This window comes from Opisthorchis viverrini, assembly GCF_000715545.1.
Source record: "Opisthorchis viverrini unplaced genomic scaffold opera_v5_92, whole genome shotgun sequence".
Classification (NCBI taxonomy): Eukaryota; Metazoa; Platyhelminthes; class Trematoda; order Opisthorchiida; family Opisthorchiidae; genus Opisthorchis; species Opisthorchis viverrini.
The window spans coordinates 443,455-462,581 of NW_008751748.1; the positions used below are offsets into that span (position 1 = coordinate 443,455).

Here is a 19,127-nt window from a genome sequence, read left to right on the forward strand (position 1 = left end):
GGCCACCGAGTGCAGTGCTTGCCTTGTAGATCTAATCAGTCTGTTCACTATCGATCGTCAAGTCTTTAGGCAACATGTTGTCACATTAGCCAACATTTTGCGTAACAGGCTATTGCGCAACTAATAGTTTGCTGTGAATTCGGGGTGGGCTGATTAAAATGCCTCATAAGCATTTGTATTTGGAACAATGCAAGATGCTGTCGAACTGAATGCTCCTGAGTCAGTGAGATTCCACCTCGTAGTCATCCGTAAAAAGTAAAATACCGATTTTCGACTCATGTAGCTTCATTCTGGCCAGGAAGTGATTACAGCTGACACGAGGAAAGTCCGGATGCTACTGAATAGGCACTCCATCTTTTTTCTTCTAAATCACGAAGTCTCATCAAAAACAGTAGTGAACCGGAGAATGGAGAGTGAGATGCAATACTGCGTCACATTCTGGCCAATTTCGAATTCGGTGTTGGAGCGCTTGCTTGCCGGCAGTACATCAAGCACTGATCGCCTGTACATTGCTGGCGAATTCCGATCAGTTTGCAACGTACAAGCCCTTGGTGCCAATAAGGATCCGAGGGAATAACATTGTCGTGTAATCGCACNGTCCGTATAGTATGGTAGCAGTGTAAAAGACATTCGTTCCTACAAGCTTTTCAGACGGTGGCTACATTATTGCGTCACAAGTGCTGCCTGCTTCAGTGCGCTTTGTATACCGGTGTGTACAGTCCACATTCCTGATATGCACACTTCTAAACCTTATAGAAAAATCAGTATTGTCCACACAGAATATAATCAAGTCATCACAAAAATGTGAACGAGGAGTGACCGTTTCTTAACAAAAATATACCAACCGCCGTGTCACTTGATGTTCGGGTTCAAAATACGTCCTCGTCTAGCCAAGAGGAAATTACGACTGACCCCACCTGTGTGCACGCAGCTTGTGAACTCAGTACTTTGCTCCACGGAACTTCCGTGAGGATCTGACTATTCATCATTCGTGAGGGTCGTAACGGAGCAAATATCTCCTGCTCATGATGTCAGTCATGCCACAGTTCCAGCAGGCTTAGGGGCCCCACCCTTACTTGATTTATAAGTCCATCGTTCTCATGTTCGAAGAGGGGGAGAAGGCGCAAGTATTCTTGGATGAACTGACCAAAGTCATCCCGTCCTTTGGTATGCATTTCGCACCCACAAGGTGTAAGGTCATGCTTGTGGACGTGCAGTCACTGAACACGCCACTTACAATCCAGGGAGAGGTACTGGAAGTTGTGGAGCATTTTACGTGTCTTGGAAGTTGTGTTAGTTCTGACAGATGAGGTGAATGCACGAATCTGCAAGGCTCGGGCCGCATTTGCTAACTTGAGACACCTATGGCGTCAGAATGGTTCATCTCTGAATCTCAAGGGACGTGTGTATCAAGCTACAGTACGGGCTGTCTTGTTGCATGGCTGTGAGACTTGATTTATTCGAGATGCGGACCTGAGACGTCTTCAGGTGTTCGACAATCGTTGTCTCAGAACCATAGCTCGTGTGGGTTGGTGTCAGCGAATCCGTAACGAGGCAGTTAGAAAGCGTGTTTTCGGTTGTGTAACGGGTACTTCCATTGAAGAATGTGTCCAGCCCCAGAAGCTGCGTTGGTTGGGACATGTTTTACGCATGCCGAACCATCGTTTGCCGAAGAGAGTACTGTTTTCCATGCCCAATTCGGAGTGGCGTAAACAGAGAGGTGGCCAACCCATGACCTGGCAGAGGAGTATGAGGGAGATCACGAAACGCTTGGGTGCTGTCGGTGCTACTCGCCTTCCAGGATGGGGACCGCGTGATCCTCACTGTGCCTGGTTGGAGACACTACAAGATATGGCTGCCAACCGATGTCAGTGGCGTTCTTGTTGTCAGTTTCTATCCAGATTGCCTGAGTGAATGTCTGGAGGTGTAGGCACCTCGGAATGATTGTGTTAAGCTAGCACTAAGTCCCTGCCCCATCCACCTTTATTCTTTTCTTTACAATAAGGCTTTCAAATAAGTCATGGCTGTACGGCAGTGAAGCATTGGTGTTGAGCACTGATGTCATGCTGTCGTTGATGATGATGATTATAAGTCCATCGGTAGCCAATCCTGCCTCGAAGCGCGGTCAGTGCCCGAGCAAGGATCTATGCACATCCAGTCAGTAAATTCCTGCTCTAACCATTGAGTCATCTCGCCTCGAACGTCATAGATCGAGTACAATAGAAAAAGAACCTGCAGGGAACGGATCGTGAGCACCACTCAACCTTTTCAACAGATAGGAAAGTCATCTACGGGACAGAGATATGTAATTGATATTTATCTGTGTAATAAACGTTGAGTAGGATGCGATAAAACCAGCTGATAAAGACAAAACGGGAAACACAAAGGGGATCTGAGCACTTTCAAGCACGCGGTATAGAAGACTAGGTTCGGCTGAAAAACGAAGATATTGAAGCTTGTTTTGTACCGGCCTTTGGATTAATCTTTTTGGAAGGCTTTTTTGATAATGGAGCCGATTTCTGAAATGAAATTGATCGTGAAGAAATGACTGGCAAGCTGCTGGTTCGGACAATTAAATTGCATTGATACTGAAATAGGATAGAAGAGCTGTACACCATTAAATGGAGTGAAAATGACTCCGCCGAATGGGCCGTTCACAGTAAACGGTAGCAAAACCGTGTATTAAGTGCGCATGCGAATCGGAGCGCAAACAAGACGGGACGAAGTGGATGTCTTGCGAAGACGGGTCATCAAACAACCGATGAAAGTACGGGACGGTTAAGACTGTGGTAATACAGCTAACCAGTAAACCTGAAGCTCTATTCTGTATAAAAAATCCCTTGACTCTCAGACAACACTCAAAGGACAGAAGGAAGTCTAAAACACCCTACAATGAAAAATCACAATGATGCAGTGGGTGGGGGCTAGTCAACATGTGTAAAAAACAGATATACCCTAAGAGGTTCTCATGGACTTCTCAACCAGACTATCATATTATCTTCTGTTCAACATCTTTCTGCTATTACTAACAGGAGCAGTATGCAAGTGCCAAACAGAAGCGCTCAAGTACCGAACCTTTGCCAGATGGCTCATGGCACTGAATATCTGTTTTTGGAAAAAAATACCTCACGACGATCCGGCCTATATAAATTTTTTGCAACGTACTCAGCAGTCCGTTACGAGTAGACTGGGTCTTAACGGGGTGTGACGGCTTTTACACCTGTTTCCATCCATTGCCGCTAGCTGCAATGACACGGCCACCACACACACTTCGAAATCATCCTTCAAACCCCGTCACGCAGTTCAGCTGGCAACTTTTAGCCCTGAAACAAGCTGACTGCTCTTGCATGCACGCTTGACCCGTTTTTTATTGACGTGGCTCAAACCGTCTGAGACGAGGATTCAAAACCCAAGAATGCTTGTGGAGCTGGCCTGTCCATCGGTCTCCGCTAGTCTCTTGTTGAGCGCCTTTGGTGATCCAGAAGCCGCCAATGCTAGTTCTGTTGGGGTTAAAGAGAGCTGAAGAGTCTCTGCTTCGATGGATGCCCGTTATCAGGCACCTCTCTGTGTGATCCGTTTGGCAGCATCTGTGAGACTATCCAGTAAATACGCCGATGATCACTGACCATTTATCGTATCTGCTTACGCCCCAACGAACTGTAGCTCTGACATACTCAAAAACAGCTTTTACGACGCATTGAGCGCATCGTTGCCGCGGACTAAGAGCCCAGATATTGTTGTCAATGCCACAACTAGGTCGACTTAGCGACGCTGAGGCCGAACTGGCGGGTCACCTAAGACAATAATCGGGACGCCTGCTGCATTTGTGTGCCAGATTGTTTTTATGCAGTACCTAATTCCGAAACAACCGAAACCGCTTGACCAGATGGCACCCTCGCACCGAAGCCAACCTGCCGCACAGATAGAATACATTGTGACTTGCTATAGGTTGCGGGGGTGAACCACTGAATAACGCTCGTTCTGGAGCACCCATGCGGATTGGGATCGCGCACTTGTTCGTTGATTCTTTTCGTTGCGTTTTTCAGGGGCGCGCAAGATGCGCACACCTCACCTGGCCATTGAGAAGCTCGAAACCTGGTGTGAAACAAGTCTACAGTTCACGTGATCCTCCCTGCCCTGGCTGGGGACAATGAACGACATGGCGGCTAACTGGTGTCAGCGGCATTCACGTTGTACCCAGATTGTCTGGGTGAATGCTGGAGGTGAAGGCAACTCCTGTAGACTAGCTCTAGGTCCCCCTCCCTTCATCATATCTTCATTCTTTTGATTGAAATACCTAGTTGGAATAAACTGACGTGGGCTGTACAGCAGTAAAGCACTAGTCTTTTCATCTGGCGTTGCTGTTAATGATGATGACGACTTGGGAGCAACTCAGTCTTAGTTAGAACCCACCACACAGGTGATATGGGAACTGAAATAGATTAGCAGGGTGTAATTTCGATCTTCTCACGGATGCCCATTTCCCAAACAAGTAGTGTCCTTTTGTGAGCGTCTGGCATTCAACCCATGTTTGCAGAAGCGACATCGAGGCATCAGACAGTCGGTTGGTCTTCACAGAAAGCTGGATGCGGCCCACAAGATCTTGGCAGTGGTTCGACAGACAGCAATTCTTGGCATGAAACCAACAGCGTCCGTGCCAGCAGTTTCTATTTAGATAGTCAAGGGATAGGGCACGTCGAATAATCGTGAAAGTCAAGCAGTGGACCCATTCCACCTCTGNTTTCCTTCATTCAGAATTTTCTCTGGTGTTGTCAATGCTGCTACTTCCGTAACGATTTTTGCAAACAAACTGATCTAGTTCCATATCTACCTCTAGGGCCTTAGTCACCCGGATTTTTAATCTTCAACATTTTCCATGTATTCCCAAAAGTGACTGGACACCATGCAGAATGTTACATGTTTTAACATGTTATTAAGGCCAAATTTACTGAGGATCCTACAGTTAACTTACGTCAAACATCATTATACTGTACAGGGTGGCCAAAAACATACCGACAGAAATTTGAGCACGCCTAAGGATTCGGGGATGAAATGGCCGACACCTATATTTCATGTGCGTGGGATTAATTTGCGCAACTACTCAAGGAGTACAACTCAATGTAACTCGCCAGAGCAAAGCAGAGTTAACCGCCGTACAGTAGGGCATCCGAGCTTTCAGGCTACAAGACTAATAAAAGTATCCGATACAGCAGTCTAGGACAGCATTCAAAGCTGGGCATCGCACAACAGCTATGAAGCAATCAAAGGTTTTCACTGCTAAATCCCAGTAGACCAGGTCTCAGACATGAATCAATGCACAAATGAGAAAATTGCCATTCAAATGACGAAGATCTCGGAACACCTCTAGGGGTCGTGTCCTAATGCCTTGAACGGAACCGTCTGAAATAGGCAAAACCAAGCCAAGGCGTTCAGGCTGTGAGACTCGATAGATTCACAGAAATTCCATCTGAAAAATAACTGATAGACTTGTCACTGATGTGGAAAGAATGGTCACTTCTTTAACTTTTATCCCATTTTCGGGTCCTTTAAGATCGAAATGGATGCACTGATAAAATTACCCGACGAACCTGTAGACCAAAGATACATAGACCTCGAGACATGGACTTCAGAACATTGTATTAGAGTTCACACTTCTTTGGATACGACGTGACGCAATGGAATATTGCCATTTCCCCTTCCTACTCTCGATACACTCGAAATATTGCAGGCAACCAATTTTGAGAGTACGCAAGAAGTGAAACCTACTAGCCCTTTTGGATGTTAGCAGGCAGACTGTGTCACTAAACTATCATTCACTGGCGCTTCACAGCTATCGATGTGTAGATATAACGAAACAACTAAGCTTTGATGGGATTAAGTACAAGGAAACAGGCGTCCATCATCATTTGGATCTCCTCAAGAAAAGTAGAAAAATACTCACTGTGGAACCCAAGGTTGGAGTGCCCGTTAGACGAGCATCAGTGTCATGCTTCGACGGAGATACACAAGGTTTAGCGTCAACGGCCGACTGGACAGCTTCAATTGGTTCATCGGGTTCCTCGTCATTTTCTGATGCACTTTCCCACACTTTCTCAGTCACTGCAGTGAAAAGAAATGAAAGTTTATTGTCTATCAAACAATCACAAGTGAGTTATTAAGATAACACATATCTTTATGCAGAACACAGATGAAGCTGTGTTTACGAGGTCGATAGGGCATACCTTAGTACGATGGAATGGGCGATCTCACAAGTGAGTTATTAAGATAACACATTATGATATCTTTATGCAGAACACAGATAAAGCTGTGTGTCGATATGGCATACCTTAGTACGATGGAATGGGCGATAATTTTAGCCAAAGTACTTGACTAACTTCGTGAAACTGCTAAAGCACCTTGTACCTCCGACAACCTACTTGAGGAGTAAAACACCAGGATTACGTGCAAGACATGCCCACAGAGCGACCATAGCTTTCATCGAACCTCGGTCAGGTATCACGTGCACAATAAAGGGTGCATGATACACTAGGAGGCAGGATAACAGAACGCAGCCATATGCCATACAAGCAGAAACATTCGACAACTCAGGCGAGCCTCGTGATGTCCTAAAAAAATCCATAAGAACGAATCAGCACATTGCCGCATTCCTTACCCCTTACGTTTGGTAGCCATCAGTCTTCCATAGACACGTGTGAAATCCACAACTTCATATACGCCTGATCAGAGCAAACGTAATAGAGGTTTCATTATGTTCGCACACGTGACTTAACGCGCGATATGGAATAACTCAATCTTCTCACACGTGTGAGTACATACGACAGAGTCCGCGAAGAAAGTCAAAAATAAGTAGCACACAAAGTTTCACAGATGATGTACAGGCAGAGATATCGATCGTCAATCTCAGACCAATAAAACTTACAGAAGCAGCGCTAGGAATAAGCTCAAGTGTATGAACTCGTTGGCCCTCTGTTCAAGTAAGCGAAACTGCAGTCGTTTCGAATAATATTGATTTTCAATCTGCTTAAGCTTACTCACTCCCCTCAGCATATGAGCCCGTACCAATCTTTTCTTTGACTCTGCTTTAATCTAGTTCAATGTGGAAATAACAGCTAGGTGGCTAATTGTTTCAGTTAAAGTGGAGAAATCGTTAGGAAATTAAACCATATGAAAACAGTCACGCGTATATCCTCATCTTCTCATGATTCTCACGGTGGATCTGACAGGCACTAAGCCAATGAGTTGCCAACCTCGACACTGATAACAGCTGAACACTGATAGCAGTACATATTGGCGCTGAGTTGCCACATAACCACGAGAACAGAACGTCCTGGCAAACAGTGAATCAAACCTTGTGTCCTTAGGGAAAACGACCAAGATTAAAACACTGGTACTTCAAATGACATTGGGATAAACACATTTTGAATATCATGTCGAAGTGAGACGCCATCGATGGGATGGACTGAACAATTTTCGCTACTCCACGTTGCAACTTCCACTGACCATCTGCGTCAAATTTGCAAAGTCATCTTTTGCTGAAACCTTGCTTCCCCTATCTAGCTAAGTAGATTGCGTCTCAGAAACACGCATACAAGGCCACCTCTCGGTCGGGTGCCTCAAACCGCTTCAGACGAGCTCAGATGTTCCATATTTATCGTTCAGCTGTAACACCCTTTCGGTGCCTAGCTGCCACCCGACAGAAATACGGGATACTGCCAGGTTGCCCAAGCCTAGACGAGAGAAATCAAGAAGCAGAGGTCAGGTTCGAACCACGGACCTTCCGATCAGCAATTTCGCGCTCTAACCACTGAGCCGTTTCGCCTCTGGTTTTTATTATACATTGAGTTTCCAAAATCATCTTTGATTAACTCAATAACAGAAAGCCTGTTGGGTACCATTTTGCGGACTGGCCCAAACAGCCTGTGCTTTGCCGACTGTACTAGCCCCTACCATACCCAGACGATCTTGAATCCCCTACGTCTATCCTTCCGTAGCAAAGAAGCCGGTCAAATCGGTCAACATTTGTTATGCACACGTTCTGTCTCTAACACTCGACCGTTTATATGGGTGGTATTTGAATTCAAGAACGAGGATCATCAGCCCGTTGCACACATCCCCTAAATGGACCAATGCCTACGACGAAGAAGTCATGTGAAACCTGTTGTATATAGATGCAACACCTACGAGCCGATAATTCTCGCTTATGAATTGATTGAAAGCTCTCAGTTTAGGTAATTTGTCGCGCCTCTGCTGCTACGCCGTGTTGGGTGCTGCGTGCTATTTCACAGTTCGTGTTTATTTCGCGTCACTGAAGTTGGTCCCTTCCCTCTAAGCAACTGCTGTTTCCTGATCTCCTAGACCTTCAACATTCGATCTCATTATTTAATACCGTGCTTCCTCCTCAGAGAAGTTTATCTATGGGGTCAAAAAAAACACCATATTACTCGAAACGCTGAAGCACACATTTCCTCGTTGAGGCAACGACGCCCTCCCTATAACGAACGAAATATCAGAACATAATTTTCGACGCCTCTGGTGTTGCCGCTTCGTTACTGTTTGTCCAGCGATGGCAATTATGACCGAAGATCTCGTCATTATGCACCGTGTAATACGCGCACGGTATCCTATAATAATCGCTCAGCAGTAATGCCCTTTCGGCGCCCACTTGCCACGCCACCCGAAGGAAGCATGAGGGCTGAGATACTGTCAGATTGTCCAAGCCTATGCGATGGATAAACATTGTTTCAGACAGTGAGTTTCGCACTTCAAGGTGATTTCTGTTACGCTGTACACTGAGTGATGTTCGCTGGTGAGATATGCTCCTGAGATGAGTTGATCAATTTCTCGTTCAAAAACGAGAATAACGCGGTGCATCACTTTCGGTGCACCCTTGTTTAAAACAAGGGGAAATATTGGGATAAATGAGTAGCAGGTAGCACTTGTTACGAAATAAGACGCACCATCAAAAGACTGGCAGTGATTTGAGGGACTTCTGAGAAAACAAGGCAACGACTGATGAAGGTCACATCTAATCAGACAACAAAATTGAAAAGCTCTCGTAATCTCAGTATGAGCGTTAGACGAGTGTATAAACTAATTCGAAATGTTCCACACTTAAGAAACGCCAAATTCCATGTTGGAAACATTCATATGCACGACAGACTGAAATAGAAATCTTTTTGGAGCACAGACGGGCGCTACTGCCATGAACTCGGGGAATAATGGGGGTTTGAACGACCGAAGTCACCAAGATAGCTTGGGGAGAAGTTTTTGCTAGCGCGGGGCCATTAAATAGCACCGGGTGAAAAACAGGACAAATCTGTACACTGACACGGGTACCTATCTCTTTCCAGTTACGTCTAGTAGTTCAGGTGAGGAAATAATCCCCCAGGATGATAAGCTGTCCATACACACCGCCCATCTTACAAAACAGTGGTGATTATTTAGCACTATCAATGTACTGGCTCGCAGATAGAACCTAAGCCCATCAAAAACATCAATCACGATGAGAAGAGCGTAAGTGAGTAAGCGTAATTTTCGCAACAGAAAAGGTTTGAAGATGAAAGCGACGGAGTGAGAGTGGGGCGTTCATGCACACTAGACGAAGTCATGCTAAAGTGATGTATTTTACTAAACAAAAATAAGGAATAGTTTAGCGTCCAGTGAAACAGTCACTTTTGTACCCAACTTGGTTTGGCTTTGATGGTGTTCCGCGTATTCACGGCAAAGTGTGTGACGTTCACGGGATTCAGAATTCACTCTTGACAGCGCAGTTACATTCTGTATCCACCTGAGATTAGACGTATTTCACTGAGGATCAAAAGTTGAGAGGAAGACGAAAATGTGCAAAGACTAACGGATAATCGTAGTTGCATTTCACGCACTTCATACGTGTTAGTTATTTGGTATTCCTCATGTTCAACTGTCGTGATTTAAGGGAAAAAGACGAGTAAAATTGAACAGAAAAGATGTAGCAGGTGCACATTACTTTATCTCGTGTGTGCTCATACTTATTCGCAAATGTACCTGTGGCGGTGATCATGCTAAACCCATGAGCGAGGTGGCAGCAACATCTTACAGAACGTTCTTTCGCTAAATAGTCCCCCAACTGACTTCCTGGTAAATCTTCCGAAAGTCTATGAGGTTTCAGATAGCTATCCATGATTTTGAATAGCAGATCCCTCGCTGCTTTGGGGCGCCGATCTTGGAACACATCGCTGTCGCCTAAAAAGATGCATAAGACAATGTAAAATCTCATTTTCTAGAGTATATACATTCGGAATGAACCATACGGATGCACGATTCAAGTCAGAGAACCTATTCGATAAAGAAAGCAGACTAACCCATGTAGCCATCGTCATCCATGAATGTCTTCAAAACCTGTCGTCTGCGACGATTCATCTTGACCGGACTCTTGGGTTTAGAAGCCTGAGGTTTCTTTGGGCTGCACACGGTCGTCCGAGATTCACGTGACGGAGAAGCGATTGACGACTCCCTTTCAGTTTCGGTAGCAGCTGCAGCAGAGCGGGGTCTTCGGCCTCGTGCTGGCTTCGGTGTTGGCGAGTCTGTTTCTGAATCAGCAGCCAAGATTTTCTTGGTAGCTGAAAACAGTGGCGGTTGGGCGAAATCTGTAATAGTGCACTACTCATCTTTGCCTAGTAGACAAAAATGTGTGAATTCATAAAGGTGCGCGCGATTCATTTAAACAATCTCATTTTACGGCCACTAACCGATTTTTTTCAACATAACTAACGGTCATTGGCTTAGAGAACCCACGGACAAAGTAGATATATTCGTAATGGCTGGACGCTTCAGAGCACTCGCAGGATACCTTGGTTCATCGAAGACACGTCTTGGTGGAGTAAAGTTGGACGCCGAATATAACGACAACCGTGGGTGCCTTTTGCAACTTCGTACGAACCACCAGTAGCTTATTTACTGGTACTGGGTTTAGACGCATCGGATGCAATTGTGCTATCTACAGTCCCCCTGCTGATGAGCAACTGCGCTGTCAAAATGATCACATTGCACTGGTTAGTGTTGGTGAGATGTAGTTCTTGACTGCAGGTTCGGATCACGCTCCCGTACGGCATGTGTTTTCATTATTTTTGTCTGGCAAGCCTAGAGAAACAGATCAACATTTGGCCACAAGATAAACTAATCAAATCATTCAACTGCAGCACCCATTCGGTGCCTAACCGCCATGCCACCAGAATGGAGCACGAGGACTGGTATACTGACAGGTTGCCCAAGTCTAAACAGGAGAAGTGGAGGGGAAGAAGTCGGGTTCGAACTATGTAATTTCCGGTCAGTAAATCCGTGCTCTCACTACTGAGTCATCTCGGTCCAACTTATCAAAGTTCACTTATCAAAGTTCCTCAAAGCACAATAATCGTTTTGCTTGTAGAGCTCACAATCACATGCACAAAAATCACTGAAATTCCGGGCCGCCAATCTGACTCTTTGGAGTGAGATGATGTATCTTATCGGGCTCAGAAAATAAATCTGCTAGAAAGTCCGTAGGAGGTCATCTGAAACGAAGTGCTTATGTGGACGTGCTCACAATAGACAGCTCACGAAATGGAAAGGGTAGTGCAGTCGGGAACGCGCGGAAGCTGTTTCAGTCAATGAGAGAAACAAGACCTTCGGTTAAGGAGTTGTTCAAAGATAAGACTGAATACCCAATGTACAACAATGTGACTTTTATTCGACCAGCTCAAGTGGAGCTGTGGTCTCCAGCTTCAACTTAAAAATGTATTACCACACCTGTCTGCCTTGAGACGCCAACGGGATACTAGGCCAGATGAGCTTCCAACAGCAGTATTCAAAGCCAGGGGTAAATCACTGTGTTCCGTTTTGAAAATGTTGCTTCAAATCACTTGAAAACAATGAAGGGAGTGGAGCCAATCAGTCGTCGTACATTCAGTCAAAAATCATGCTCAAAGCGAATGTTCCAACCATAGAGTTATTAGCATCAGGTCTGTCATGGCAGGAATACCAGCTTCCTTGGTACTGTGAGAACTAACTCCCGCGCGTGATATGCGAATTCGAAAGCATCAAGCAGGACTGTGATCAAATAGGTGTACGATGATCACATCTCTGTATCATGTCAAATAGTTGAAAAGCGCCACGAATATCACCGAGCAACAGGTACTGTTCTCCTTGTAATAAGTTCGGTCTCGTTTATAACACCAACCCCCCCTCTTTTTCACTTTTTCTGTGGGCGAGTGGCGCTACAAGGATTCGCTATAGTGAAATGCTGTTGTAACACTCAGGGATTAACTGAAGAAAATATACTGCGATATCTCGAATATTGTGCCAACAGAATCATGAGGCGGCCTGTGTGCAGCACATTCAGCTGGAGGACATCTTAAACGAGAGATTCAATTGAGTCTCCCGTGAAAACCAAATCGATTTGCAAATGAGTGTAGTCCTCGAAAACAGTGCAATTCGGGTTCAACTAGATCGTCAGGTTGACGGAAACTCGGGGACTGCGCCTACCGGATGAGCCCAACAAGGGCGAAACCGGTCGTCGGCTGTCCAAGAGTTTTCACCAACCTTGTGAGTAGTTTCCTTGATGAAAATATACTGCGATATCTCGAATATCGTGCCAACTGAATCATCAGGCGGCCTGTGTGCAGCACATTCAGCTCGACCACATCATAAACGAGACATTCAATTGGAGTCTCCCGGAAAACCAAATCGATTTGCAAATGAGTGAAATTATTTCGTTTTCCACTACGTATTCGAAATCTCTGGAGATGAAAATGGTGAAAGAGCTCACCTTTTGTAGTCGTTTTCTGATCACGATCGGCCGATTTACGTGGACTTGCTCGGGATTGTGGGACTTTTTCGACTGGATCGGTAGTAGTTTCCTCATCCGAATCAATGATTAGGCGTTTACGCTTTGAGGACCTAAGCACTGAAACATGTAGTGATCGTTAGAAGATGACCAAGAAAAGACGTACCAGCGCTGGTTAGAAATTCTTCTTCCTCTTCCTCCTGATCTGTTGACTTGGAGATGAAAGCCACTGGTTTTTCCGGAACAGTCTTTTTTGGACTCACCTTCTTACCAGGTTTTGTATCGAAGGTGCTAGAAATTGGTAGGATGGAACAACAAAGTTGTGGGGAACTTACGATGGACGTTTTTGTCCTTGTTTCTGGAGTACTGTGACGAGCGAAATTTGAGGAAAAAAGGAAACCTACCAGTAGTTGAGCTGGGTTTCGATGTCGTGGTAAAGAAGTTCGAAATGTCAGATGTCTTTGGCTTTTCGATTTGTCGGGCTAAACAGGGGCCTCATATGCAAAAGTTAAGGTTGGACGTACAATGGTTTGAAGCGACCGGTATGTCGGGCTGTTTACGAATCTCGTTTTGTTTGTTTTCACAACTCGCCAAGGGTTGTCGCGAGGATTCCGTCGGGCACCAAGGAATCGTCACCAGTCTACAATAAAGAAAGGTGTTTCGCAGAGATACTTACTTCTTCAGGGCATCAGCGCTAATATCACTGAACAACGCACAGGTGGCCACCGTAGTTGAACTCTGGTCAAGGGATTATGTTTCAAGTGCATAAGTAATGCGTACTCTACACGGGTGCCGCTGTACACTGTAAATAGTTCGAACAGGTTTCCCAACAAAAACTGCTTCACATTCTTTTAGTTTCTCATTTGGCGTTAGACGAACTGTCAACTCGCCCTCTGACGATAGTCCCGTGAGCAAAAACACAGCTGATAAATGGGGATGGGAAGTAAAATATTTGTTCAATAGACTGTGTTTCGCCTGTTAGTCACATAAAACGAACCCACCCCTCTGCTTCTCCTATGGGCAGCTCAAAGTTGATGGAAAGCCATGTGGTGGTTATCTAAAATACAACTGGTGATGAAGCAAGGCATTCAATGAGCAGTACCACAGCAAGTTCGTCTTCAAGTTTCTCGTCCAAATTCTCGAAAAGCATCTGCTCCTCCATCACAATTAGTATGACCTATCAAACTAAAACAGACAAACGATGAAAGTTGTGAGCACGGCACTTATTTACTCATTGGAATNTCAAATATATATATATATATATATATATATATATATAAACTCCAAAGGCCGGTTTAATTAGCTGCCCTCAACGGTCTCACTCTGAACCGGGCATGAAAAGCTGGTCTTACAAGTATGCGAGATTCCCCGGAAGGAATCCACATAAAATGATGTACAGAGTGATATATTAACCATATCTGCCGGGGCTTTTAATCTGCCAAGGGCAGTTCCTATGACGTTCTAGGTTTTCTTTTACAACGGGCTAAAAGCTCAGACACTGCTATAATTGCCGGTAGCATGAACATATAAGTAGGCTTAGCGCTGCTAGGGAACAATTGCTTGAGGGATAGTACAGTGGTTAAAGTGCGAATTTACTGAACGGAAAGTTCGTGGTACGAACCCGGCCTCTGCCTCTCGACGTCCCCTGTCTAGGCTTGGGTAACCGGGCAGTATACCAACCCTTATGCTTCCTTCCGGTGGCATAGCAGTTAGGTCCCGAAAGGGTGCTACAGCTGTTACAGCTGAACGACAGTTGCTTGCTCGGATTAGACACGAGACACCCGGACAACGCAGAGCAATTACTGCATATTTGTACTGGCCACGGACTTTCCTTGCAGTGCAAACTTCCGAGACAGCGGAAATCACTTGGCCGTGTGGTGTTCAGCAGTGACCCGGCCGCAAACCCAAATGGAACCCATTGCCAACATCCACCGGTGATGAGGAATGAGCGTCACTTGCCGCTCATTCTGGACTGCCTCCGTAAACTCCGACCACGCAATTTTTCGTCGCCAGTTTGTTATGTTCTCTACTAACCAGTCAATCATCGCCAGTTTGGTTCTCTACTAACCAGTCAATCAACCTTGTCAGTTACACAAGAAATTGAGAAGACAAAAAGCCTTGAGGAAATTATACTGACTGAACTGAACAGCCAATATCGAGATTCGAAGAATCAAGAAGGGAATGGAACAAAACAGTCCAATGAAAGGCTGAAATAGAGAGAGAGAAATGTTGAGCAATATGTTCGTTAGGAGTGCCTCCTAACACCTCCCATTTGAAGTCATTGTTCGTACGACTGGAGTTGTGGGTTCAGTTGCATTCGTATGACAGGCTTTCTGATCCGATCGGTCCATCTTCTAGGTGTACAACTTTTGGAAATTTCTGGTTCATTCATCGGCTCTGGAGATTTTGGCTTTTGAGCCAACTCAAATGTGTTGAGAAGAGTCTCCAGTGGAAGAACAGGGTCGAGTGTAGGTGCCGCTGGAAGATACGAAGCGCGTAGCTGATTGACATGACGGACCCAGATAGAGGAGCCTACATTTACCTCATAGACAACTCTTCCGGCCAGGCGCACAATTATGCCTTGTGTCCACTTTTCCGTGCCACCACGATAGTCTTTCGCTAGCACAGATTGGCCGGGTATAAATATGTTCTTTGCAGCACCGTGATGTCGGTTGAACTGAACTTCCATATTTATGTTTCTACCGGTTGGCGAATGTGGTGTTGGACGGATGACGTCAACGGGTAAGCGGACCTTCCGGTTCATAAGTACCTCCGCCGGGGACTTACCATGTGGAGCGTTAACATTTGGTGTCGCCCTGTAACTCAGCAGAAATGTCTCGATGATTTCCGGTGTGGTCCCCTCCCCTTTGAGTTTTTGGAGTGCGCGTTTGAAAGTGTCCACAAATCTTTCCACTTGGCCATTTGATTGTGGATGAAATGGTGGTGATCGCACGTGTTGTATGGCATTTTCTTGACAGAAATCGGAAAATTTAGCGGAAGTGAATGCACTGCCGTTGTCGGAAACAATGATATTTGGAACTCCGAAGTGGCTAAACACATGTTGTAGTTTTGAAATGGTAGCCTCAGCAGTAATATGGTTCATGCTAAACACTTCTGGCCATTTGCTATAAGCATCTACTAGGATGAGATATTGTTGGCCGTTGATTGGTCCCGCAAAATCAACATGAATTCGTGACCATGGAGTTTCTGGGACAGGCCATGAACATAATTCTGTTTTTCGAGGGGATTTCGCAGATAGTTGGCATTTGGAGCACTTGCGTACAAGTTCTTCTAAGTGCTTATCCATGCTCGGCCAGTAGACATAACTACATGTTAGCGCCTTCATGCGGTTAATACCGGGATGTCCAAAATGAAATCGTTTGAGGACATCACTCCGTAATTCCGGGGGCACAATTACTCGTTCTGCGAAGATTAAACAACCATCAACCTCGGAGAGTGAGGATCGACGTTGGTAGAACGGTTGAAGTTGTTTATCGGAACATACTGTAGGCCATTGTGTGCGGTGAAAATGGAGTACATTTTGAAGTAACGGATCACGAGCAGTGGCGTCGCGAACCATGGCGGAAGTAACTGGGAGTGAACGGATTGTAGTAGCAAGCACTGCGTTAACTTCTGGTTCCACCGTTATCGAGGCAACAACAGCATCCTCGGGTTGTTGACGTTGAGAATCCATGAGTCTTGATAATGCATCAGCTTGGCCAATAGCATCAGTAGACTGGTCTTGATGGGGAAGTCATAGCCCAACGTTGCAAACGGTTGGCTGTGTTCGTGTTCGAATAGAACACGCAGGCTTCGCTTGGCCTTTGAGGACCTAATATACCAAAATCAAAAGAGCGTAGCAAAACAGACAACTCCACCGCTTGGTCCATGCTGGTCCGATGTCGATCACCAGAGACAACCAAAACTGTACCCAATGTCGGAATTTCCGCGGTGCAACCCAGTCACCTCCTCCATCAGCACTGGATCTCTGATAGGACCGCGATTTTGTTGGAAGTGCTGCAAGAGATTCCTCCCTGTCACGAAGAGACTAGTTCTTACTGTGGTGTGAGTTTTTTTACCCCAACAAACCACATCATCATCATCGTCATCAAAGAGAGCAACGTCAGTGTTGGCACTGATGCTTCACTGCAACAAACCGCTAAGCTATACTAGGGGGTGCCTGCGATACGCCCGGGTTGGTCGCTGGTCAGAGGTCTGAGGAACGTTTCCTGGTCGTTCAGGTTGGTGGTTGGAACGTGTATGGCGACGTGTTCCGTAACAATGGTAATGTACTTGCATTTCCCGCCAAACGCCACTGCCTTGCGGTTTGACTTTTGAGCCAAAAACTTTTGTTGAGGACCCTAATCGCCCTCATGTCTAGATGTGGGCACCATAGCAGTATCCTAGCCCACGTACAACCAAGAACTGCACATATAGAAAAAAACTCATGCGACATCTGCCATTGTGTGGTGCCATCAGCCGGGTAGCATTACTCGCTGCATAGAGCAAAGCGAGTAAGCAAAGAAAAACTACTGCTGACACCTCCCTTCCTTCTCTTTCACATTTTTTCTTCGCTCTCTTCTCATCCCATTATTGACTCACAAGAGAGCTTTCCAGGACCGTGTAAGGTGCGGACCAATCGCTTAACTGAAAGACTGCCAGATCCGGATGTTAAACGAACTTATTAGAATGGTCTTCAAGTCTCTTCCAAATGCTCCACCATCAGATGTGAATTCATACTGGAACGAGATCCCCACCTCTTTGCACAGTGCTGGGAGTTTCGCTTGTGGTACGACGCTACCAGGCTCACTCAAGCATTGGATATCAGACCGAACGGTGGGACTGCTTAGAGCTCGCAGAAACATCCCAGCCGGTCCCGAACATAACTTGGCGTAATGAATTGCCAGGCGTCCAGTGAAAGTCCGCGTGCGAACCGACAGTGAAATCTGGTTGACACAGAAAGCCAAGCGAATGGAAGAGGCCCCGAAAGCTGGTAATGCCCAAAGACTTCCAGTTGATCCGCGCGATTGGTCCCTGGAGACCAACTGAGAGCAAAATCATCAAGGATCGGAATGGAATGACCAACTTGGATAAAGAACAACTAGACTGGTGGGCCGAATACTTCGAAAAACAGTTGTCGTGGCCACCAGCTGTCGGTCATTTGGAGCTCACAGTTGACAGAGAGCTCTGGAAGGTGAACGACGAAGCCCCCACGGCCTCTCAAGTGCTACCAAGCTACTGATCCAGATGACCTCCCACCCACATTGTTCAAAAATGGGAGTGAAGTCCATAGTCAGCGATTGTTTGATCTGCTTGCCTGCATTAGGGAAAAGGCGACTGTCCCAGATAACTGAGGGAGACAGTGCCCATTTAAAAAAAACGTTCGCAGTGGGTGTGGATCAGCTTAACCTCGGTTGTAACGATATTTCCGGCGTCACTTGTGCTTCGTCGCTTTATGGAGACTCGTAAAGCACTGAGCAGCAAGCGGGATTCAGGCCAGGTAGGGGTTGCATTGACCAAATCTTCACGGCGTAAAGTGCTAGAAAAACGACCAACATTTTAGTATTCCTGGATTTTCAAGGTTCATTCGATTTTGCTGAACGGTCTGTTCTCCTTGACACGCTTTCCCATCACGGAATGCCCCGGAAATTTATGAACATAGTACGTTCTTTGTATTTTCACAATTCCGGATGTGTGAGGATATACCGAGAGCACTCCAAAAGCTGAGACTTGGCGTATTCGACCGGCAGAACTGAGAAGTCTTCAGGTGTAAGACAATTTTTATCTCGGCACCATAGCTCGTGTGGGCTGGTGTCGAAGAACCTGCAACTAAGCAATTAGAAAGTGAGCTTTCAGTTGTGCAACAGGGACTTCAACTGAGGGATGTCTAGCACCAGAAGCTGCGTTAATAGGGTAATGTATTGGGTATAACGAATCATCGCTTGCCAAAGAGTGCTATATGCCGTGCCCGATTTAGAGTAGTGAAAGCAAAAAGGTGGCCAATCCATGACCTGGCAAAGGGCATGAAAGTTTGTAAAAAAATTTGCGTTTTGTTGATGCTACCTGTCTATCAGGATGAGAGCCGCGTGATACCCACTGCCCTGGTTGGAGTCATCATCATCAACGACAGCATGACATGAAAGTTTGTAATTTGCGTTTTGTTGATGCTACCTGTCTATCAGGATGAGAGCCGCGTGATACCCACTGCCCTGGTTGGAGTCATCATCACATCATACAGCATGACATCAGTGCTCAACACCAATGCTTCACTGCCGTACAGCCATGACTAATTTGAAAGCCTTATTGTAAAGAAAAGAATAAAGGTGGA

At 45.7% G+C, this 19,127-nt stretch overlaps 1 protein-coding gene across 1 annotated transcript; it reads right to left on the reverse strand.

Moving 5' to 3' along the window:
• Window positions 1-1,644: 1,644 nt before the first annotated feature.
• On the reverse strand, window positions 1,645-14,844 carry T265_13682 (hypothetical protein; the record flags this gene model as incomplete). Its single annotated transcript, XM_009170031.1, is given in 11 exon segments — window positions 1,645-1,823; window positions 1,864-1,918; window positions 1,982-2,113; window positions 5,942-6,099; window positions 10,341-10,598; window positions 12,782-12,919; window positions 12,966-13,165; window positions 13,801-13,856; window positions 13,866-13,976; window positions 14,396-14,630; window positions 14,666-14,844. Coding segments are annotated over 11 exon segments (1,701 nt in total).
• Between the last annotated feature and the right edge of the window lie 4,283 nt (window positions 14,845-19,127).